The sequence below is a fragment of the Mustela lutreola genome, chromosome 2 (assembly GCF_030435805.1).
Source record: "Mustela lutreola isolate mMusLut2 chromosome 2, mMusLut2.pri, whole genome shotgun sequence".
Lineage (NCBI taxonomy): Eukaryota > Metazoa > Chordata > Mammalia > Carnivora > Mustelidae > Mustela > Mustela lutreola.
The window spans coordinates 30,753,817-30,778,896 of NC_081291.1; the positions used below are offsets into that span (position 1 = coordinate 30,753,817).

General features: G+C 42.7%; 1 protein-coding gene across 21 annotated transcripts in view; it reads right to left on the minus strand.

Annotated features, from left to right (window-relative positions):
• Positions 1 to 25,080, minus strand: part of CADPS (calcium dependent secretion activator) — a 468,804-nt gene that overhangs the window by 50,634 nt on the left and 393,090 nt on the right. For 11 of the 21 annotated variants that reach the window (XM_059161407.1, XM_059161399.1, XM_059161398.1 and 8 more), the window contains 3 exons: positions 21,129 to 21,143; positions 20,192 to 20,266; positions 19,226 to 19,309 (listed from right to left, as the gene is read on the minus strand). In XM_059161407.1, coding sequence (XP_059017390.1) covers positions 19,226 to 19,309; positions 20,192 to 20,266; positions 21,129 to 21,143 — 174 coding nt within the window. The remainder of the gene's footprint in view (positions 1 to 19,225; positions 19,310 to 20,191; positions 20,267 to 21,128; positions 21,144 to 25,080) is intronic. The other 10 variants (XM_059161408.1, XM_059161409.1, XM_059161406.1 and 7 more) reach the window with 1 other exon arrangement.

The following is a 25,080-nucleotide window of genomic DNA, read 5'->3' on the forward strand; positions in this document are numbered from 1 at the left end:
TTGTCCTGGTGATGGTGGTGACAGTTTCACCCTTCATCTCTAGTGCATGGGCAATTTCTTGCCATAAAAAGGATGCTAGAATCTCCCGAGGTTACCAACAGGTATCTGATTCTCAGTCTGGTATACTTTCTGCCAATTCACCGAACATCTTGTAGACTAGAGACTCACCCTCAAAACCTTGAGAGGCAGATGGCAAAGGTCTGTTCACTAACTCAGGATGGCTGAGTTTAGGCCTGAGCAAGTGGGCATTTCCCCAAGCCAGGGCTCTCAGTTATAGTCAACAATCACATACCTCCTGCTCTCTGGGACCAAGCCATGTGCTCTGGGGTGCTCTGGGGAGAGGGAGGGGTTTGCCTCAGATACCTGGTTTGGCACCTTTTCTAAGTAGGCACTCAGCTACCCTAAGGAAAAGGCAAGAACTGTGACTTCATCCATATGTCATTTCCTGAAATCCTTGCATTTTGACCATCCCGCGGATAGGACAAAGAATACCCTTTCTCTAGCAGCATCCATGGGTACTGGCCCCCCTGCCCCTGACCTCCAGAAAGTCCCAGAAAGACTTTCCCAGTTCTGGGAAAAGGGGTCAGAAAAGGAGACAGAAGGTAGGAAAGCCTGAGGGAAACCAAGGATGATGGGAGGGAGACAAAGTGTCAGCTAACAACTTGTTCATGTTCTCACATGCTTGAAGCAAAGAACACTTATTATGTACGAGGCACCACTTTGGGGGCTGTAGAGGAAGGCATTTGCTCCACGACTCCTGGCCCCTTCCTTCCATGATGTCTAAGTGTACAATCTCTCCAAACACAGAATGAGTCATGTCCATCCACAACTAGTAACTATAAGTAACATTTCTGAGTGTTTATGTCTTGCCAGGCAATGAGTCAGGAATACTGCATTTGTTATATTTAATCCTCATAACCACCTATTAATTATTCCATTTTACAGTTGAAGAAACCGAGGCTCAAAGAGATGAAGAGACTTGGCTTAAAGTTATGCAGCTAAGAAGTCAAAGCTTTGGACCTCCCATCCCCTAAGCTGCTTATTATTCAGTTAAAAACAAACAAGTAAATAGAAGCCACTTTTACTGACCAGTCATTTGTAACTCTTGTCCTGTGTGTGTGTGTGTGTGTGTGTGCGTGCGTGTGTGTAGACACAACCTCAGATGGCTTCTACGGGAAAAATATATGAGGGATTTGAATAATTGTCTGCAATGACTCAGTCGGGGCAGAACGTCCAAAACGGTTTCTCTGGCCTGAATGTCTCAGCTAATTACCTCGACCCTCCACCTGACTTAGTGTATGTAGACAGGCTTAATGGTTTCTCTATTGAGCTCTTCCATTATTTTTCAGGTGCCCAAGGTAATCTTTTCATTGAACACTCACCATCCTGGGATTTTCACAATGCTGATGACTAAGGGATTTTCTTCTGCCTGGTCCTAATAAGGGGACCTGAGTTAATCATTGTGTAGCTTTGATAGGAAGCACGGTGGGGGCTTAAACCACTTCTCTTGCTTCATTAGGGGAAAAAGCAACCCAGGTGCAGACCACGAGGACCTCAGGGTTTGATACTATTAAATCAATGCACAGACAAAAAAAAAAAAAAGAAAGAAAGAAAGAAAGAAAGAAAGAAAAAGAAAAGAAAGAAAGAAAGAAAGAAAAAGTGGATTAGGCCCTTTTTGCAAACAGAAATCTAGTGGGTAAGACTCAAAGATGGAAGAAAAAAGAAGTCTGAACAGATACCACTGCCTTAGTGACTATCTGAGCTCTCTTTTCTCACCACGGTCGCTTAAGAAAACATCAACCAAGGAAGTGTTTTATTCTCCACACAAGCTAAAGCCACCCCAGTTTGTTTGACTTCATCAGAGCTTGGAGCTGATTTCTCCGCTACTGCCTAGAAACGACCAGCCACGCTGCTACTTCATGGGGCTAGCAACATTTACTTCAGCGTTTGGCTTTTGAGATTTCAGTTGCAAGGATCATTTTGCTATTTTGTGCCTTTCTCCATTTTTCTAACCCAGGCGATCACAGAGATCTGGATTACTACTACTATTGTTTTGCAAGCTGAGGCAGTTCAGCATGTAAAAATGTTATGTAGGACCGCCACCAGGCACAAAATAATTATTTCTCAGGGCACCTGGGTGGCTCGGTTGAGGGTTGGACTCTTGGTTTTGGCTTAGGTCATTATCTCGTGGCTCATGGGATGAGCCCCACTATGGGCTCAGAGCTCAGTGGGGGAGTCCGCTTGAGATTCCCTCTGCCCCTCTCACCAATGCTCAAATAAATAAATCTTTAAAAACAATCATCTCTCTTATGTTGAATTTTATTATCTATTACCATCCTCGTGTCTATGAAAAGTAAGAACTGGGACACCTGGGTGGCTCGGTCGGTTGAGCGTCTGCCTTCGGCTCAGGTCATGACCCCAGGGTCCTGGGATCGAGTGCCACATTGGGGTCCTTGCTCAGCCGGGAGCCTGCTTCTCCCTCTGCCTGCTGCTCCCCCTGCTTGTGCTCATTCCCTCAATCTCTCTGACAAATAAATAAATAAAATCTCTAAAAAAGGAAAACAAAACAGAAAAGTAAGAACTTCTCTCTCTCTCCTCAGTGCCTAAACTTCCTGATACATAGCAGGGGCTCAGTACAAATCTGTTGACAGAATGAACTTCTGGGCATGGCACTCTTTACTTAGTACCCAGGATGGAGGTTTCTAGCATTTTCTTGTAGTTGGTTTTTAAGTTACAGCAGCCTTAAAAAGACACTGAAAAAAAGTGTGGGCAAAAGGAACTGGTATTTGTTGCCTCTGTGGGAAGGGCTGAAAGGGTCTCTTGTTCTCAGGCAGCATGGGCAATACAGTGCAGGGGTAAGAGTGAGGGGAGGTGGAGGGACGAGTTCGACACTGAGGCTGGCATCTAGTTCTATCACCTACCTGTTGTGGGCCAGTGAATTAACTTCTCTAAACATTAGCTTCCCCATTTGAAAATAGTGACAATAGTAACTCCTCAAAAGGCGGTTGTATGAATTATTAATTTAAAAAAGGATAGTCTTTCAAAGTGTTTAATATGTGCAGGGCACTATTCTAAGCATTTGATTTCTATTGATTCCTTTAGTGCAGGGTTTTTTTTTTTTTTTTTTAAGATTTTATTTATTTATTTGACAGAGAGAAATCACAAGTAGATGGAGAGGCAGGCAGAGAGAGAGAGAGGGAAGCGGGCTCCCCGCTGAGCAGAGAGCCCGATGCGGGACTCGATCCCACGACCCTGAGATCATGACCTGAGCCGAAGGCAGCGGCCTAACCCACTGAGCCACCCAGGCGCCCCCCTTTAGTGCAGGTTAAGGATTAAACAAGTTAATGTATATTAAAAACCTTTGCACAGGGCCTGGGATGTAAGTACATGTTCAATAAATGTTGGCTATTAATTTTACGTTCTCTTTTCCTGCCACCTGCAAAGGGGCTGATTTGATCGGTCGGGTTCCAGGGCATTGGGTGGGTTGTCTCCTGGCTAGCTGGGTATCTGTACACCAAAGTGCTTCAGGTGACAGGGTGTGACTGACCCTGCAGTAAGAAGCCAGGCTGTCTTCTTTTCTTTGCTGGCTCTGAGCCTGGACTCACTTTTATTCTATTTCTGTCTCTAGTGCTCTGCACTGGAATATGGACCCAGGGCCCAGGTCCCAATGTGGTAACCTATTTCCAAAGAAGCTTGTCATCAGTGATTTTGCTCCCTGTATGGGCGAGCCACTCCCCCATGGAAAAGTGGAGTCTATTCCTCTGTCCACCTTGAGTCTGGGCCAGCCTATGACTGCTCTGATTCACAGAACATGAAGGAGATGATGCCATGCCAGTTTCAAACCAAGTCTTGAGAAGGGCTGGCAGCTTCCATTCCTTACCCTTGCAAACCCTTGGTGGTATATGTGGGAGTGCCCTGAGACTACCACACTGTCAGAAGCCCATGCCACATGGAAAAGATCAGTAGGAGGAGACTCCATATAGGTAGAAAGAAGCCACATGAAGACATATTAGATTATCAGCCAGCCCAGCACAGCCACCTGGTGATGCGGCCCAGAGAATGACCCCTGTCAGAGCCACACGCATCAAAGAATCTCCTCGCTGAGCTCGTCCTGGATTCCTGACCCTCAAAATTGTGAGCAAAACAAAATGACTCTTTTAGGCCACCAATTCTGCCATAGTTTGTTATGCAGCAATGGACAGCCAGAACTTATTAAGGTGTTCCCTTACCTCATATTCCCCTACCTTTATTCATTGCCTGTATTACCCTGGGAGGAGCTGCTGGGTGGTCCCTGATGGTCAAGGACAGGATTTGGGTATTCCTGGGTTTCCTGGCTATAAAAACATTAGTGACTGGCCTGATTTTCACCTGATCCTCAATGATCTTTATTGAGCACATCTGTATGGGGCACTGTACTGGCACCTTATGTATAATTAGCTCAGTTAGTCATCACTGTAGAGCCTGGGAAGGCTCATTTCACCCTCCCTGCTTCAAAGAAGAATGCTGAGACTCAGCAAGGTTAAGCACTTCTCAAGAGGTCAACCAGTAACTGGTAGAACTGGAGTATAATCCCAAGTCTGGCTATAGAGTGCAGAGTCCTTTCATCACACCAAGATGTTGATGTTCTGAAAGGGATGTGTCTTTCTAAAACCAGTTCTGACCTACTGATGGCCTGGGATCTGGGAAAAGGAAAGCATGCTTTGTGGAAGGTGTAGAAGCCTTGGGTCACACAGATCTTGGTTTGATTATGCTCCATCACTTAATGGAGTGATGAACCTTGGGAATGACCTTGGGAAAAATTATTCAACCTTCCACAGCTTCTATAGCCTGATCTGCAAAATGAGAATAACAACTATCATCTTCAGAGGGTTCTTCTGAGGTCAAATAGCTTAACATCTTGTCAAGTGCTCAACACAATGCCTGGTACACAGTAAGAGCTCAATAATCATTAGCTATTATTACTAGTGTTTAATTCACTTGTGGTTAGCTGAGAGTTGACTGTGCCAAGTGTGTTCCTCTCCATATCTTATAGACTAGACAAAGGTTGGCAGACTGGATTATGGGCTAAACCCAACCTGTTGTTTTTGTATGGCCTATGAGCTAAGAAAGGTTTGCACATCTTTAAGTGGTTGAAAGAAAATCAAAAGAAGAATAAATGTTTCCTGACATGTGAAAATTATAGTAAATTAACATTTCAATGTCCATAAATAAAGTTTTAATTGGAATACAGCCACACCCACTCATTTACATTGTGTTGCTAGCTGCTTTCCGCTACAAGGGCAGAGGCTGAGAGACTGTGTGGCCTGTGAAGTCAAAAATATTTACTCTCTCATCCTTTCCTGTGGTTTTCTGACCTCTGGACTAGAACATGATTAAGTGAGAGGCCACGGTGGGGGTACGGAAAAGAATGAAAAAACTGTGTCTAATCTTCATTTGCCCATTGATTAGTTGATTAATCTCAGCTACCTGTCTAGCCTCAGGTCCTTATTTATTATAATAGGGTGCCAGACTGAGTGTTTTCTCTTGATGCCTTCCAGAATTTAAAAAAAAAAAAAGTCTGTGAATTTCAGATGGTGTACAAGGCAGGTTAGATTTGAGAAGAATGTGGAATAGAAGCACTACCCACACCTTGAAAAAGTTATAAACACTCTGGTACTAAAACAAGAGGCTCATTAATATTTTAGTACTCATAAGAGCTCTGGACATGAGGCTTCAGGAAAAACATTGAAACAGGGAAAAGGAAAAGCATTTGAGATAAATAAAGACCATTCCCACAGGTACCAGACAGCATAGCATTGCTCTGCGGGTAGACCTGGCAAAGAGATAAAACGGTTACAATAGGCAACATGTGCTGAGTCTCTACCCTGTGCCAGGCACTATTTTCTGTGTTGCTCATGAACCATCCAATTTAATATTCCCAGCACCCTCTAGTTGCAGCCCTCTTCCTCTGCACCTCTCTGGGCTGTGGGGAGGATTCACAAAGATAATCCGCATTAAGGGGAGGAACCTGTGAGCTGCTGTACTGCTGTTGCTGGAATGAGCAGGCCAAAGGAACAACCTTCCCATGACCTGGGAGCGAGCCCTTCTGTGACCTTGCCCTGAGTCCCTACATTTGCCTATATCCTTCCAAACCTCCAGTTTTCATTCCCTTTTTTTGCGACCGAAAGGGATTTGGCAGGCTTTACATCTAAATGCGTATAGCTCCGTGATAAACATCATTCAGGCCAGGAACATGGGAGAAGCTGTACCTACACCATTGATCAGCGGATTGGAAATAGCTGAAAAAAGATGTAGGAGTTTCCAAAGGGGAGCAGAGGCAGGAGAAAGAAGTGGTTCAGAGCACAGACTGCGCAGTTGGATCTCATGGGACCAAATTCCAGCTCTACCACTTACTAGATGAGTTCCTTGACTTTTCCATGCCTCATATTCTTTACCTATCAAATGGGAATACTACTAGTCTTCATAGAATTATTGGGTTATTAACTGAGTTGGCAGGTCAGTTCTCAGGGCATGGTAAGTAAGAGTTATGTGTCTGCTATTATCACTATTTTTGCTGAAAAAGGTTGTTCTCTGTAATCAGACTTGTATATTAAGCTTGGTCCAGCCCTGCATTATCTAATAGCTCCATGTGGCTATTTACACTTAAATGAATGAAAACAAAATATAACTAAAAATTCAAATTTTCAGGTCTAACTAGCTACACTTCAAGTACTTATGAGCCACATGTGGCCCATGGCTGCTGTGTCCAACAGTTTGGATACAAAATACTTCACCGCTGCAGGAAATTCTAGTGGACAGTGCTGGTAGCCTGAAGAGACATTCATAAATACAGGGACCTACACTTTAAAATGTTAAGAATGAAGAGGTGTGTCATCCAATTCCCATGTTAGAACAAGAGAGCAATTGGAGGAGGAAGCAGGAGAAGGAAAAGGGCATCAGTGCCAACAGCTTCATCATGTGTAAAACAAGAGTTCAAGGTGGGTGGGTATAATTTAAAGTAATCAAGATGCCAAGAGAGGAATGACAATACTGATACAACCATAACAGGAAGAAGTATAAAACGGGGAAGAAGTGAAAGATGGTGAAGTGAGCTAAAGCTCCATCTATTACTGTAAGGAGTCAAGAAATCTCTAAGATCAGTAAATCAAGAAATAGCAATGTAAGAATAGTACTTGGGGTTATGGTGATAAAAACAAAATTGTTTCAAGGATCCCTTCTGGGGTCAGAGATTGAGGGTAGAAAGGGGCAGGCCAGAGAACTGTTGTTTCTTTAAAAAAAATTATTATTAAGAGTGTCTGTACTATTTCATTTTTAACCCTATATATATTTCTTTTATTAAAAAATACTGAAAAAAAAACCTGAGTGGTAGAATTTTCAACATTTTAGTGAAGAAAGGCACTTTGCAGGAGGAATGTGTCTACTCCAGAGTAACTTCTTCAAGGTTTTTGGTTGATTGGGAACATGATTCTGAGATACGTCTTCTACAAAGGCAAAAGCAAAACCTAGCAAACCCTCCCCCCACTCCATCCGTAATCTGGATGCTCTATGTGCATCTTGGGAAGATGAATACATTGTTAGTGCCAACTGAGGGACTGACTGCCTGGGGGAGACAGAATGTACCAGTGGGTGGATGTACTGGGACTCTGTGTGCGGGTGAGCAGTTGAGCAAACCTCAGTGGCTCCTGTTTGGGGCCAAGTGACAATTACAGGGAAAGCCCCTTACAACACTCCTGGAGGACTGGAGAGAACCACAACCCTTGAAGTGTACCTGCAATCATAGAGAGCAGGATGAATTCCCCAGGTCTGCCACCCAGGGGCTGAAACGTCTTCTTTGCTGGCTGAAGATCAAGAGTGTTTCTGGTCAATTATGGAGTGCTGTGCACACACAGGCACCACGTAAATGTTACAGAGAGGACATACGTCGTGAGACCATCTTCCCTTCCTTTCCTTTCTCAAAGGGCTGGAGTATATAGATGCTGTTTTTGCAGATGTGGGAACTGTGACACCAAAAATGTTTTATGAGAGGCTCACCAGGTGGCCACGGCTCAGAAAAATGATCGACCGGCTTTCTAAATCTGGAGCACATTTGAAAGAAAAGACTTAAACACTGAAATGTTTAAAAATAAGGTTTCCCTCAGTTGCTTATAAATAGAACCAATGTTGGAAAAGTTTTCAGATAATAGAATGTGAATATTGGAGTCCAAGTCTGGACTCTCCTGCCATCTCATATACTGGCTCTGTGATTTTGGGAAAAACAATTGTTTAGTTTTCACATGGACAACACAGAAATATCAGATACCTGCTATGTATAGTCATACACAAAACTATGGACGCATTTACCATTGACTGAATGCCCAGCTGACACCATCTTATCTGATACTTCTAACAACTTGTCCTCTCATTTTATAACTGAAGGAAGTGTGGCTCAGTGTAGTTAAATTGCTTTCCTCAGGGAAAACAGCTCAGAGCTAGGATTTGAACCCAAGCAGGCCTAACTTCAAAGTATCTGCCACTACATTATACTTCCCTACCTTACTCACAAGGTAATTTCCCAAAGTCTGAAGATCAAGTCCAGGTGATAACTGTGGAGATAATTGTGATGACAGTCACCCACTACCATAAATAAGACCTCATATATAACTATCATGTAACCATCATGGATATTCTGAAATGACCTCTGAGCACCTCTGCAGAGCTTCTGAGGGGCTGGGGAAAGGGGGGAGAGAGCCTAGGCTTTCCTAGAAAGCGTCCTTAGGCAAGAACATGAAAACCCTGAGTTGTAGGGCTGCTGGTTGATTGCACAGCTTCTGTGCATGTTCATAAATATTGATTGTGATTAAACTATTATCATAGTAATGAGGGTAATAATGCCTCCTACAGCCCATCCCACCACACTACTCGAAGTCCCTACCTTTCATTAAACAAAGAGCTGCTGGCACTGCTGGGGAGTTGGGCAAGAGGCAGGGAAATGATCTCTATTAAGCAAAAGCATTCTGTTCCATGCACTGATTAGGAGCTGCAGCCTCATTAACAAGAATTGTTCGTATCTCCTGTTGCTCAGGGTACTGTGCTCTGAGACTGGGTCCAGGAAGTGTATGTTCTCATCTCTCTTCCCCCCTGGGGCTTCCGAACAGATGCCCAATTGAAGTAGGCATGTTTTTCCTTCCAGTTTCCCTCATTTCTGTCCCAATCTTTCATTCCCAGAGAGGATTTCTGCAAGGCTCAAAGGCTCCTTCAAACCCACCCTTTTAACGATGACTGAACAATGGCTGCATGCTTATTATTTGCCTGGCATAAGGCTAAGCACTTTGCAAGTAATTAACCCTCACAATGGAGGGCATGATGGTTATTGACATCGATGGATGAGGAGACTGAACTCAGAGAGGTTTAACGACTTCCTCAAAGACACACAGTTGGCAGCATCATGTAGCTTCCTCAGAGACACAAAGCTGGTGTCAGTGTGGGTGTGTTGGATTCCGGGGTTTGACCTCTTCACGACGCTGCACTCCTTTTCCATTTGTCTATTTACACAGCCTATTCTCATTTTAGGACAAATTTGGAAGTAGAAACTGAAAAGCTTTAATTTCATAAATTCTCCAAGCAGATACAAAGGCTTATTTTTATTCCATCATGAGTGGAGCCTCTGCCCATCTCTAGTATTTTTGGGTTTTCTCTGCCTTTGGAACACCTCTCAGCATTGAGAGGCCCAACAGAATGAAAGCTAGAAGAGGGCAAGCACCATGTTTTACTTGTGTCCCTCTGGATTTCGCACAGCCTTGGCACTAAGCAAAGAAGGACTGTGCTGTCATGATTCAAAGTTCTGTTTCTGCACGAGGTGATCACCTGTAAGCCCGATTCCCTTGCCCCTAGCTGCTTCAGCCTGAACTTGAGGGCACGGATTGTTTGCATCACCACTATCAGTGATAACTTGTCCATCAGAGTCAGTCTAGGTCTGCTGCACATGGAGAATTCTTTTTCCTTATCTCAGATAAAGAGTGGGGATGACAAACAAATGGATGAGGGACAAGGTCTGGGTTCTGTGTCCAATGTATCTAGATGTTCAAGTCATTTTCCTTCTCTGGTCTCAGTTTACACAACTGCAAAATGGGGCCATTGAGAAGGTATCACAACCTCTCAACCTTTGGCATCAATACTACCTTCCTGACTATGGCTATGGCATAGTGTACTGTTTGCACTATATTTACTTCTATACTTAATATTCTTTTTTTTTTTTTAAAGATTTTATTTACTTATTTGACAGACAGAGATCACAAGTAGGCAGAAAGGCAGGCGGGGGCGGGGGAAGTAGGCTCCCTGCTGAGCAGAGAGCCTGATGCGGGCTCCATCCCAGGACCCTGAGACCATGACCTGAGCCGAAGGCAGAGGCTTTAATCCACTGAGCCACCCAGGCACCCCTATACTTAATGTTCTTTAAATTGCCACACTTTTTAAATACTTAATTATAAAAAGAAAAAGTTTACCACTGCCATAAATGGAAAATCAGTATCAAGATACAATCAAGAGGAGAAGGAAGTAAGAGTAAAAGTACACACAAAAAATACAAATAACATCATTACATTCTAGGTAGACATGGTTGCTGCGGAGGGTACCAAGCCCAAAACCTGCTCCCTCTTTCTCTCTTTTTCTCTTTGTTACACGTGAAGATTTGAAATTTTAGAGAAGTGTGAGAGACATGTAAGCACTTACTGGATACTTTGCACTTGATATAAAGATAAGGATGAAAATGAAATTAAAAAGGGGATCATTCTAGGGGCACCTAGGTGTCTTAGTGGGTTAAGCCTCTGCCTTCAGCTCAGGTCATAATCTCAGGGTTCTGGGATCGAGTCCCGCATCGGGTTCTCTGTTTGGCAGGAAGCCTGCTTCCCCCTTTTGCCTACTTGTGATCTCTCTCTCTTTCAAATAAATAAATAAAATCTTTAAAAAAGGAGGGGGATCATTCTTTCATAGTGGAATTGGTGTTATTTAATGCAGCATTTTTGTGGCATCTAACATCACCTCAGGTTCCATGTGATACATCTCTGGTGCTTGGAAAACACTCAGGGATATGTAGAAAGGAGGAAGGAGGAGGAGGAGGAAGAAGAACAAGAGGAAGGAAGGAACCACCCTGTTTGGAAGCATGTGCCAATTTCGTGGTACAATTTGACCCGGCTCCATTATGAGCTGCCAGTGGGACATAATGAAATGCAGAGATGGGAAGAGATGTGGAGACGTGGTGCTCCCCAGCAGTTAAGAACTGAGCAGACACAGTGCATCACTGGAAACCCTGGACCAGAAAACCTCAAAAGCTCCTTCAGTTGTAAGCACCCTAGATAGTAACGTCTAGACAACGAGAGCTAAGATCTTAAAAACAAACAAACAAACAAACACACAAACAAAAAAAACCCAAAAAACTATTCTGACAACTCCTAACATGGTGGCAGATCAAGTAATTGGTCCTACTACTCCGGACTCAGTGGCATAACCACAGTAAGAACCATAAAAACAACAATAGCTAACGTGTATCAAATGCTTACCTCATAAGTAAGGCACATAACATTTTCTCATTTAATTCTAACAACATCACGTAATAGAAGTCTTATTATTAGGTCCATTGTATAGGTCAGTAAACCAAAGTCAGAGCTTAATTAACCTGACCGGGACTGTACTCCAGTAAGGGGCAGAACTGGACAAACAAGTAACCTAGGTGTATGTTGAAATAAACCTGATTCAACCTAAAATAAACATGGGGAATGGGTTATTCATTTCTGGTTAACTGAATATTTTGGTTAAAAGGCATTCTAGAAAATGTATAAATGAAAAATCTGAAAGAATTAAAACACTAAAGGGGTACCAGGGTGGCTCAGTTAGTTAAGCGTCTGATGCTTGATCTCAGCTTGGGTCTCGATCTCAGGGTTGTGAGTTCAAGACCTGTGTTGGACTCCACACTGGGAGTGGATCCTACTTAAAAGACATAAGAATAAAATAAAATAAAATAAAATAAAGTAAAATAAAGCAAAGCAAAACAAAACAAAACATTAAATGCTAAAATACATTAAACTTACTGGAAAACATCTCTGACGAATCAGAATTGTGAGTACAAGGATGTGCTGAAATGGAGCTGTAGAGAGCTTTGGTTGATTCTGTGATGAAGAGTGATTTGGGTTGCTTAAGAGAAATGATTACTATGCTAAAGACCGATCAGGTGAGAGAATAGTTAAAAGCTCTGGGCTCATGTAAACCTTCTTACAGGTTGAAGTTGAAGGCAAGGATAAGGGCTATTTCCTGGGCACCCACAGCATGCTGGTGTCCTGCCGGGTCACTGTGCACCATGGCTGTAATCATCTCATCAGCTCTCTGAAAGAGGCACAAGCTCCCCCACTCAACAGATGGGGAGACTGAGGCTCACAAATGGTCACTGACTCACCCACATTTCTGTGAGTCTGGGTTTCACAATCATAGCTCTCCCTCCAACTTTCTGGTGATAAGCTTCCTACCACACGTGGTTCAGAGGTCAGGGAGGCATCTCTAACTTTTAATTTCAGAACACTTATTTCGTGTTTGAAGCCCCACCTGTATTCATTAGGTATTTCTTTCATAGCTGACACTTCTAGTACCCGGTCGCCCAGCATCTCACAGTCTGGAGAAAATTATGTGTCTGTTGTGTATGTGTCTGTCTGTTTACTAGAGAACATTAAGGGAAAGAGTTAACTCTGGATGCCTCTTTCCCCTTCTGAAAAGTGTCTGCAGGGCTGCTTCAGACAGCAGGTATGTTAATTGTCAACTGTGTTTTCAAGGCAAGAACTGGAAATGAGGATGATGTCCTACTAGGTGATAAAATTATCTGTCATAAACCCCAAAGTGGATGTCAAGTTCTGAACCATTGGGAAAGGGCTGATAAAAGAAGTTGGTCGAAGGCAGGGCAGATCAGTGCTTTATAGTTCTTGAACACTTCAGAGCATGGAGTTTTTTCCTGGTCAGTGTGAACAAACTACATTAGACAAAACAAGTCTTGCTTTCTGATGATGGCTCAAAGCTTCAAGATCAGACTACAAACCCAACATTACTGATAACAGTAGCCAGTCTCTCTGTGACCTCTCTCAGCTTCTCCAGCTGAATCAATTTTGGATAGTGTGCATTGTAAGCCCTTAGATCCCATCACCATGGGCAAGTTCCTTCATTATCAGGCTGTCCCTTCATTAACAGAGAGGCTGTTCCTTCACTCCATGCCTGTCCTTTTCCTCCTTTTAGTCTGGCCTTTTCCTGAGTCACAGTGGACTTCTCCTTCCCAGAATGCACTAGACCTTCTCTTTCTCTTCTGTGTCTTTGTACCCTGCACTCTTTCTCCTTTTTTTTGCTAGATCCATTAGATCTCAGCTCAAATGTCATTTCCTTCATGGCCTCCCAGGTGAGTCTGGGTACCTTCAGGCTATTGTTCCATTGTATCTGCTACTTCTCCCTCTCTCTGGAAAACTGCCACACATGTAAATTACTTGTTGAGAATATATCTCCCTCATGAGAATATATACTAAGAGGCATGATCCCTCTTACTCATTGCTATGCCCCCAGTGCCTAGCATCAAGTAGGTACTCAACAAACGTGTTGAATGAAGGCATAATATAAAACTGAAGATTATGTAGAAAGCACAGAAGAGGCGAGGGATTGTGAATGTCTATTCCTTTGGTTTTATTGCAAAACAGTTGGTGCGTAAATTACTTACAAAATATTATTGCTGGTAAGATGTGAGAAAAAGTAGAGGACTCTCCCTTAGAAATGGTATCAGTAAGTGGATGGTTCCTAAAAGGGTTGCTAACTGACTTCATTCATGAGTTTCTCTGGTTCTATGGAGAATAACATTCTGGAGCTAATAAAGGAGTAAATCTAAGGTAGAGTCTCTATGATTTGGGACAAACAACTCAAGTTCTCTCATCTGTAGAATAGGGATAATAATTAGATCTATTGCACAGGGTGACTGGGAGGATCGATGAGGAAATGCATGTGAATCACTTAGCACAGTGCCTGATACAGTAAATGTTCAGTAAAGGGCAGCTATTACCACCACGGTTGGTGCTTCTGTCCAAGGAAGGCACCTCCACTCCAAAGGAAGCCACTGACCTGAATCACTTGGATTCAGCATCTGATAATCGCTGATGTTACCCTCTGAGGATAGAGCAAGACCTCTCCGTCTATACCACCACCACCAGCCCACACTACAAAAAGCCATCTCTCCCATGCTTGGCATTCCCTTAAGCCAAAGCAAAAATGGGACGTCATCAGAGATAACACTAATAATTATGAACACTCACCCCACTCTGAAATTTGAACTGCTTTCTGACCACAATGTTCTGGGGACAAAAGTGAATTCCTTTGATCCAGTTCTGGCTTTTGACCAAAGTGGCAGTCTTGTTCTTTGGCATGACATCAAGAGCTCTGACAAAAGCAGTCTATGCTGCTGGTTGATCTGTACTTAACACCAGCCCTGGTCTTAGATTCTAGCAGGAAGAAGCATATCTACTTTGTTTCATTTCTAAGTGGCAAAACAATTAAAATACTAGCAAATGGAAAGAAAGGGTGAATGAGGGTGATCTGAGACCTAGGAGACTGGATATACCGTGGGGTCTGGGCCCCTGACAGATCTGAACAGGGCTTTATCCTGCCTGTCCTGAGTGGCTTCCATTTCCATCGTGACCATCTCAAATGGACTGGCTTGATGGGGGCATCTTAAATGAATTCTAGGGGCCTTCAGAGGATCTAAGGTAGTTATTCTGACTGCCAGGGGACTGGGTGTGGGCCCATCCTATATCATCACTCCTCCTTGGAAGCTCCAGAGTTTATGGGAGAGAGTACGCTGGTCAAGCTGGAGCTCTTAACCTCTCTGAGTCTCAGTCTGATCTTCTGCACAAGAACGTTGCTGGGATGGCAGTGTTCAGAGGATGCAATGAGAAAAATGTATTTAAAGCACTTAGCCCTGTGCCAGGCACTTAGCAAGTGCTTAAAGAACAGGAGCAGTTGCTCCTGTCGCTATTTTAAACTTCTGAATTCATCTAATAAAACCATCGTCATATTACACTGAATGGAATGAAAAGCCAAGTGTGGCACTGTGTTCCAGGTCACAGGGCAGCTGGGTGAGGGGCAGGGCTCCCCACTCCTGGGCTGTCTTTTTGCTGTACGCCACTGGCTGTCAGGACTCATTTGGTGCAGAGGAAGCTCTTCAAGACGTCCCTGCGGGGGGCCTTCCACATTGCTCCCTAAATCCTATCCATGTTCCTTGCAAAATATCCTGCAGAAATGCCTCCTACTTTCCTGCCTCCTGGTCATTGTAATTGCTGTTCCATCTAGAGGATTCTCCTCTTTTTGGCCACAGCTGACCCCTCTTAGTTTCAGCCTATGTCTCTGCAGAGACCCTCCATCACCTCCTTGCTGAAACAACCCTACCCCCATCTCCTTTCTCTCTTTCCCTCCCTTTCTTTCCAGTTTGTGGCCTGAATAGCACTCCCCCTCTTTAATTTTCTTTCCTTTTTTATTGTCTGTTTGTTTTCCTAAATGTAAGCTCCAAAAGGACAGAGAACATGTCTTCCTTGCTCATTGCTGTGTTCCCAGCAACCAACACAATGCATGACACACAGGTGTCTAGTAAATACATGTTAGGTGAATGAATAAACGAGCAAATGAATGAATGAGTAGATTCCAGGACTAGCATATTGGTTAACACCTGGATAGGACCAAGGAAAGTATTTTAATTTGTTTGGAGAGAGACCTAGGTACCTGCTTGTCCCCCTTCCTGGCCTCCTAAAAAAACAGTGTGAGGCTACCCACCAGACAAGGACCCTTCCAAGCAGGCAACCCACACAAAAGCACATCTTGCAGTCAGGGGAAATGGGCGGATAGTTGCTAATCGCGACTTCCAACTGGGCTGATCTTTCCAAAGTTCGAAAGGCGCCTGCCTCCAGAAATCCCAGGCTGCTCCTGCTGCTGAGGCTGGGGAGGGAAGAGGGGAGGGGCGCGCCTGGACGCCTCTCGGGCTGGCACGAAGAAGCCACATCTCCTCCTCCCTCCTCCCCCCAGCTCCTCTCCAAGAGAGGAAGCAATGCAGATGGAGACGAGAAATAAATATTCCTGCCTGCTCTGTGCCACTGCAGACATTTTCCAAAATGTCTGGCTTGGACCATGAAATCAAGCCCACCCAGGAAAGGAGGCGCTCAGCGGGAGAAAGAGGGGGAAAGGGTGGCATATTTGTCGATACTTGTCAGCTTTCTGGGGGGCACAGCACATGGCTCATACTTGGCAGCCCTGCTGAGGTGGGGACGTGGTAAGTGCACAGTAATACTTGAAGAATTGAATCAGAAATGGGAGCAGAGTTAAGGAAACCCTGCCAGGGTGTCGGCACCATCTCTCTGCCTTTGTCCAGGTCCCGGGACTCACAGCTGGCTCTCTCCTCATTGATTTCCCGGCTCTTCCCACAATGCCTGCTGCCCCTGCCCAACCCTCTGCCCTCTCTTCCACTCCACTCTGGCGTAGTTCATACAACTGGGCGGCAGGAAGTCTTCAAAGGCCCATTGAAATTTGGGCAGGAGCTCAGAATTCCCGTGCAGAGATAGCTATTCCTGCCACCTCTAAGCACAGCTCGCGTTCTCCGACGCTGGAATACCAGCAGGAGATGAGAACAGAGGCTGCAAATGATAAGTGGGTGCTTTTGGCCGTGGGATGGCCAAGTGTGTGGGAGAAGTGTCACTAAGGAAGGGAAGTTACAGGCCCAGCAACAGGCACTGAAGTGTTCTGCAGTTACGGGGACTTCACTAGGCATGCTGAGAGGCTGCAAAATGTCTCAGGAAAGAGATGAGAGCATGAGAATTTCAGCTTGAAAACTCCTGCCTGGGCTATGCTAGGTCGTCTTTGTTTCTCACCCTCCCATGAGAATCCCCCTGGTACGGTGTCCTCTTACTGCTGCCGTGGGGACCCCTTCCCCCAATTCTACTGGTAAGTCAGTCATGAGAGCTGACTTCTGAATTCTGCTCTATAAAAAGCAGAAGGGCTTTCCTGGTTTGCACTCATTCAAGTCCAGTACTGTAGAAACACTTGCTTAAAATGAAGACTTGAAGAAAGTGGTATCTTTGGTGAGTGTCAGGGGAATGTTTTCCAGAAATGCTACAGATAATTCTGCCTCTTTTTACCATTTCCATGACTTCACTGAGGAATGAAAGATTATCTACTATTTCCCACTCATGTGCCCTGAATCCTTCTTTATGAATCTTCCCCACTCATCTGCCCATCTGCCTTCCAGTGCTAGGCAACTGCCAGCTGAATCCCACTCTCTCTAGGAAGTTGATCAATGGTGGGGGGAAGCTGGCAGGAGACCTGGCTTCCTATCTCTACTGTGCCCATTGCTGTGTGACCTTAGACCAATTACTTCCCCTCTCTGGGTCTTGGTTTCCTTGTTTGTCAAAGGAGTGGCTTGATAGGTATCCTTACAGCTGGGGCACATTATGGGTAGTTCTACAAAGTGCTGTGGGATAGATTTCCTATTGTCACCACCATCTATCCCACCCCACCTTTACCACTAAATTCCAGGGACTGAAGCCATCACATTTCCAGGGCTGAGTTCAATCCTTATATCTGGAAGTTCAGAGCTGCATATTAAAACAAGCTGGGAATGTGGATATATGGACGCTATCTAGAATTGTTCTAAGTATTTTTTGCCTACATTTCCCTAATTCCCAGAAAATCTAATACATGGGAAATACCAGTTTAAGGCATATTTAGGGAGAACTTGAGTGCGTGTGTTTTTGCACTGTATAATAATCATGTTAGTTATCTTTCATTAGCGATAGCTACTATTTATTGAGGACTACACTATGCTCTCTCACATACATTATCTCCACAATAGCTCACCATAGAAGACATTATCCATTCCTCACTCCATACACCACTGTAGGCAACCACCACTAACACATGAGCACGTAAACCCTAACCAAAATTACAAAACAGCACTCCTTCCCAAAGCCAAAACCAAAACCAAAGCAAAGCTGAGGCTCAGGCTCAGAGAAGTTGAGACAGTTACTGAAGATCACACAGCTGGTTAATATTGGCAATGGGATCTGAACTTGGTTCTGCCAGATTGATGTGTTAACCCCTAACCCTGTGCTGGGCCTCATCTTGGCATTTAGTGCCTTTCTAGGAGATTCTTCATATGTTAAGTCTGTTTTTAAGACCCAGAGATAATAGGACTTAAACTGATTGTCTTTCTTATGGCCCCGTCAGAGGAAAACACCTGGTCTCAAAGCCAGCAAAAACCCTGCTATCAGAAATGGCAGGAAAAGAAGCAGTGTCATAAGAAGCACAAGAAGGGTGGGAGAACCAGGCCCCAAAGCAGCCCATTTCTAATGACTATCGCCATTGCTCATTTACCTACAGAGAATTAGACTGGCTTCCGCCCACAACCAAACTTGTTTCTATGCTTGTGCCCTACTCTGGCACAGAATTAGAGCCCCTCACAATTTGTACAGACTCAATCATCCACTCCAGAGGTTGTAAACTCCAATGTTCCCAAGCCCAGGCAGGTACATGAATGAGCAAAATGGCCAAGAAGACACTACAGGAAACTGGCAAACACATGTGTGGTCAATGGGGACCACTGTGACTCCACTCCAGCAGATGGTTACTATGCATTTATGCAGGCCCAGAGCTGTTAACTGTTCCCTTTATAGAGAAAGCCTGGAATATGGACATCCCTGTGAATTCTCCAGATTTTTAAATGTAGGCAACTAATTCAGTTAAGTGTACCTGACACAGTGAGGACCAAATAAAACATTTAAAAGCTCTGTCTGACCTGAAGATCTCTATTTGCAACCTTTAAAATTAATTTTCCTCATTTACAGATGGGGAAATGGTAGCCCAGAAACAGGAAGTCATTTGTCTGAGATTGCTAATGTGGGCTCCGGCCAGCAGCTCTCTTTTGGATACATATAGAGACATATGTGTTTGTGTGTGTACATACATATACGTACATACATACTGTATATTCACAAGTGAAATAGAAATGATTTTGGATTACCTGCTGTTGTGAAATATCCTGCTTATTCTCCTAGTGTTATTATATATTAGCAGTTGACCTTAAGTAACATACTTATACAAACCCAAACCGAATTGGCACGTTGGCACCCCGCCTCTAAACCCAAACCCAAACCCAAAATAAAACAAAAACCAGGCAAGAAAGAAGCTCTTTACTTACAGTAAATGACAAAAAAGAAGAAAACAAAGTCCCTTCGTCGTATCTGGATAATTTTGCCAGTACTCCTTCCAAGATGGTAACGAACTAGTAAAACAGCAACAAAGAATTATTATTTCAAACTCTAAGTGTTCACACCACGGAGCAACATTTCCCAATCACAGAGAGACTAGCAATGACCTTGCTCGGTTTTGCGTTCTATTATTTGGTTTCCACTTTTGGGGAAAGGAATAGATTGCTTTCACACAGAAATATTTGACTTATCCGGCTTTCTCTTCATTATTATGTGATTGCAAATATAGCGTGTTACAGAAGTACAAAGTGACAAAATATTATTGAGTTGCATACAGCATGCGATAATATTAAATGCACTTTTTAAAATCCAAAACTGCGCAAAGCAGTTTTTACGTTACATATTAGCACTACATTTAATCCAATCTATTTTTATTTGTATTTTATCAGTAATTTGGGGGAAACAGAAGTTTAGCACTGGCAAATATAAATGTCTTCCCATTCAGCATTACTTAGTTAAAATTCTATAATTCATGAGGGTGACTGAAATAGCTTTATCTGACTTTTATGTTTTATTATGACTCTCACTGCATGTGAAACGAGGGGAAAGGGGGTTTTCAGGATGGCAGAATTCCTTATTAGCGTTTAACTTTCTGTTTCTAAAATCTAGCTTTGTCAGTGCTGAAAAACAAAACAAACATTTTCCACATAACCTAGTACGACGTCTGGGGACAATTTCTTATTAAGTTAACACATGCCACTTTATCAATTCATCTTCACACGGCTCGCAATCATCAGAAAAAATCATTCCGAGCTGAGCCTGGGTGACGTACGATCTCGTTTCCTGAGAGATACAAGTATTCAGCTCAACTTTTTAACGTGTTACATTTTAATGGAAATGCAGATATAACAAAGCGATGTTCACAATGAAACATTTCACCTGAAGCTGAAGGTTACCTTTGCAACCAAGAGTGTTATCATTTCTTTAACAGTTTCTTCAATTAGTTCATCTATTTTTGAATGGTATTGATGCTAAAGAACACAGAAAGACAAATATTAGCATGTTGGGGAGGTGATGGCATTGCATCCGTCAGTAATTTTTAGACAACACAATTTATAAATAAAGCCTGGCCTGCAGACCCAGTTTATTTCCATACTCCCAGAAGCAGCTGTAAGATTCTGACTCCAGGTCTTTGATGAAGAGAGATCTGAAGCTCTTAAAAAAAAATTACCAGCCACATGGTTCCTCACCCAAAGCTTTTGATGGCTTTGATATGTGTAGATACATACACACAATTACAAATAGCATGCATGGATGGCCTCATGGCCTAACGGTGTGTAGGTCTGGAACTTACAAAACAAGATATCACAATAATTTAATACAGGGGATGAAAAGTTCTCCTTGGAAAACTGCTGGGGGATGTGGTTCAGAATTTGACCAAGACATTGGGACTGATTTTGCAAAAACTGTTCTGAAACCCTCTGATACTTTGGGTTTATGCCCCAGAGCCCACTCATTCTATATCTAGATGTTGACTGAGTGCCGAGGCAAAGTGCCATTTTCTGAACCCTTGTGGCAGCCATTCATTTTCTCTATTCATGGAAAAGCAAATCCAGGTTTAGAGCCTCCACTCAGACTCCTGTTAAGGTTTTCAATTTCTTTAACGTCCGCTGTCGATTAAATTTAAATAGTAATGCAAAAACAAACCCCCACACAAACAAAAATCTGCTGTAAATGCCAGGAAAAGAGGAAAAGCGATTTCAACAGAAAATACTGTATGCCAGTTCCTTGACATTTATTAGATCATTTTAGTATCCATTTGAATTATTCCATATTCCTTAATAAGAAATAACAATGCAAAACATTGTTATTTGGAAAGGAAAATGCACTTACCCACTCTTTAGCAAACTTTCAGAAGGATGATTAATTAGGAACAGAAAAAGAAAAGGAACAGTGCAAATAAAAATTAGGACAAAGGGACACATGAGAAAATTGAAATTAAACAAACCATTCAAAAAGCTAGGAAAACATACAGAAATAATAAGCCATGGGAATGTGGTTTGATATTCTGATAACTGGCAATCAGAATTAATGAAAGCAAGTGAAGGGATGTGATTTAAGTTAATCCAGTAAAAGTCACAGGGGAATTTCCTCTGTAGTTGTAAGACCTGAATAAAGTCCCGGTGCAAAGTCAGGAAGTCATGTCACCTAAGAAAATATAGTTTAGTTTCCTCATCTGTAAAAAAACAGAAAACTGCTACTAATCACGCAGGACCAATGGTGGGGTGGAAAGGGAAGCCAGTACAAACACTGCTTTTGGAAAGAATATGAAGCAAACCCTGTTTAAAGATATTTAGCGGGTCTGTTCTTCTATTATTATTATTATTATTACTTCTTCTTATTATTATTATTACTTAAAAACCATTTCCTGGTGGTCCTGTTCTCAGACTCACAGATCCATTGTGAGGATCAAGCGAGGATCCTCGCTTGTGAAAACATCTTGTCAACTGTAATTGCAATTCAAATATTATTTGTTCAAGCTCATAAAGCAGAAGCTAAGGGTAAGGAGATATGGTCTTAATGCTCAGTCCTCCAATTTTAGTTCCCTTTAAGTTGATTAGAGGAAAAACAATAAAGCAAATCATCCATGTTGTGTAGCCCTGATGAATCAGAACCCACATTGGCTCTACTGCTAGCTCCTTGAAGGGATTTACTAGTAAGTGGCATAAACCTGAAGCTAAATGCAAAACTATCTGCAGAATTCTGTGCTAGTAACACAAAGAAAGATGTCAGAGCAAAAGAATTCAGGAATATTGACAGGGCTCCAAATTCATTTTTAGGTCTTGAGATAAGATCCAGTATCACATGCTTACTTTCCTCCTCATGTGACTGCCTCACTCTGCTTGATTTTCTTTGGATTACTATAAATGATTCACATTTATTAAATTAATTATGAGAGTCAACTAACTTAGAAAAGCAAGTTGTAGGCTAAATAATACTATCTGAAATATTAAACAAGGGGCTTCTAACCTAAGCAAAGAATATCCCTGAGAATAGAAACATTCTCTTGAAGAACCTGGCTGAAAAGAGCAAGCAGAGCCAAGAGCTGTTGTTTTCCATGCACCAAGAAAGACACAGGCTCTTGGTCTGGGGTGTTAGTAATAGCATTCTTTCTTGAAAATCAAATAAGCATTTTCTTCTCAAGTGGGGGGAACCTCAAACCTTTCATTCTGGAAGAAGTCCAAACTGAAGGATATGGAGATGTGGGTTGATGGGAACCTCTTCCCACCTTCAGTTTTTCCATGCCAAATGTGGCCATGACCACCCCACAGAGAGTGCCACTGTCTCTTCTTTTCATTCTAAACAAATATAATCATCTCCACTCCTGTTCTCATTTCTTTTTTTCTGTCATAAAAAAGTCATTTTGCTATTTGCTATGATTATTCTGCCTTTTCCTTCCAGAAGAAACTTGAACATGTCAATCTCTGTTGGTCTATTTCCTCATTTCCTCATTGAGGCTAAAAATGACCCCTGTGAATACAGTAATCCTAATCACCTAACACAGTAGTGAAACAACACATGGAAATATGGTTTGGAAACTGAGAAGCAGTATACAGCAGTATTACTACTATTATCATTAATTGGTTAGCATAGTGGTTATATGTGTGTTTACATTTTTCTACACTTATGTAAAACTTATATATATATTCTGTTGTATATAAATTACAATCTGAATTAATTAAGACCTATTTTGGTAAAGAGTACAGTAGGGTAACGTCCCCTGTGCTTATCATGAATTAAAGCAATATACATCAAAGCAGGCCCTCCATTCCTATGTGAGGAAGTGCAAAAATGTATGAATTTCTTTTACCAGAGTCTCCTGAGACTCATTTGATTAACTTTAGCTTTTCTGGGGGCAATAGTGAGCACTCCGCCTTCGTTCTGATTTTTCTGGGGAGATTATTTATTCCATGCACATGTGAAGTTCCACGAAGGGGTATAAACACTACCAGGACATCTTTTAGGTACCATCTCCCCAATAAGATAATCTTGTCACAAGTCTCTTGCAGTCAGACAGACTATCCAATTCCATCTGCATCTCAATATGGGTACAAAGAGGGATCCTTCCTGTATTTGCATTTTCTAGTTCACTCTTTGGGTGTCATTGGATTGGCTTGACCCTAGCAGTAGTAGTAGTAGTAGTAGTAGTAGTAGTAGTAGTAGTAATGCCCACAAATTACATTCTGGGGCACTAGACCATGATAATAGCAAGGGAACTGCTAATCTTCAATGCTATGGAGAGTTTGGGGCATTTACTTCTGCTTCTGATGAGCTGAGCTACTGCAAATTCACAATCACTTTGTAAAAATCATTCCACTTGACTTCCTGTACTGCACATTTTGCCTTGTCATGGAACAGATTGTGTGTATGTTGTCTTTCTGTTAAGACCATCTGACCTTGGATATGAGATGAAAACACACTAGACCAAATGAGAAACTATTTAATACACAATTTCCTCTCTATTGGTGCTTTGCAAATTTTAATGAAAAAATTTAAGATGGAAAAGTATGGTTAACAAATGCTTCAACAGCTGCATTTAGATAAGAATTTACCCTGGTGATGAAATTCAGGAAGTGGTCCTGAGATGGGAGAACACTGTGTCACCTGGCCAGTCACTAGTCTAAAACACTTTGAGGGAGTTGGAATCCAGGTGGAAGCAGGTACTATAGCTAGATCTACACATGAGCTTAATATCCATGCTCACAAAGTAAAAACTATGCAAAAACATTGAACTGCGGGGCGCCTGGGTGGCTCAGTGGGTTAAGCCGCTGCCTTCGGCTCAGGTCATGATCTCAGGGTCCTGGAATCGAGTCCTGCATCGGGCTCTCTGCTCAGCGGGAGCCTGCTTCCTCCTCTCTCTCTCTGCCTGCCTCTCTGCCTACTTGTGATCTCTCTCTGTCAAATAAATAAATAAAATCTTAAAAAAACAAAAAAACAAAAAAAAATTGAACTGCTACCTATTCTCCCAGTTTCTAGTCATCCTTGGCCAATCTCATTTTTACAATTCATTTGACTTTGGAGATGAATATCCCCATTCTTCAAAATGAGAAAAATTACTGAGAGACCCTTTGCATGGACTTCCCATTGAAGTTCCACTCAAGGTCGGAGCCAGCAAGGTCCCTGAAAGGAAGTACATATTTCTAGAAAATGATGTCTCGTTTCATTCTGACTGACTGTTGTCTGTCATTTGGTATTCGAAGGTCATCAGAGGCCTCTATTTCCATGAGCTGGTCACATAGGTGTCTCTGATTCAATGATACTAAGGAGAAATGGCATAGCAGGTCTCTCTAGCATAGCTTGAGAAACTGGCAGTCTCAGGATTGAGCCACAGACTAGAACACAGTACTGGATGAGTCCTTAATAACAATCATTTGGTCTGAGAGGAGGGATGTGGGAAGTGTGGAAAAATGGGAAATGTTTACCAGCTTTAGTTATTGTTTAAATTAAAAAAGAAGAATGTTGAGGGACGCCTGGGTGGCTCAGTCGGTTAAGCTGCTGCCTTTGGCTCAGGTCATGATCCCAGGGTCCTGGGATCGAGTCCCGGATCAGGCTCCTTGCTTGGCGTGGAGCCTGCTTCTCTCTCTGCCTCTGTCTGCCACTCTGCCTGCTTGTGCATGTACTCTCTCTCTCTCTCTCTGAGACAAATAAATCAATAAATAAAGTCTTAAAAAAAAAAGAAGAATGTTGAATTATTTGTAAGGGATACTTGACATGTTTTCAAATAGAACACTGTACAGAAAGAGGCAGGCATTGTTGCTTAGCCTCAAAATGTTACTGTTTGGGC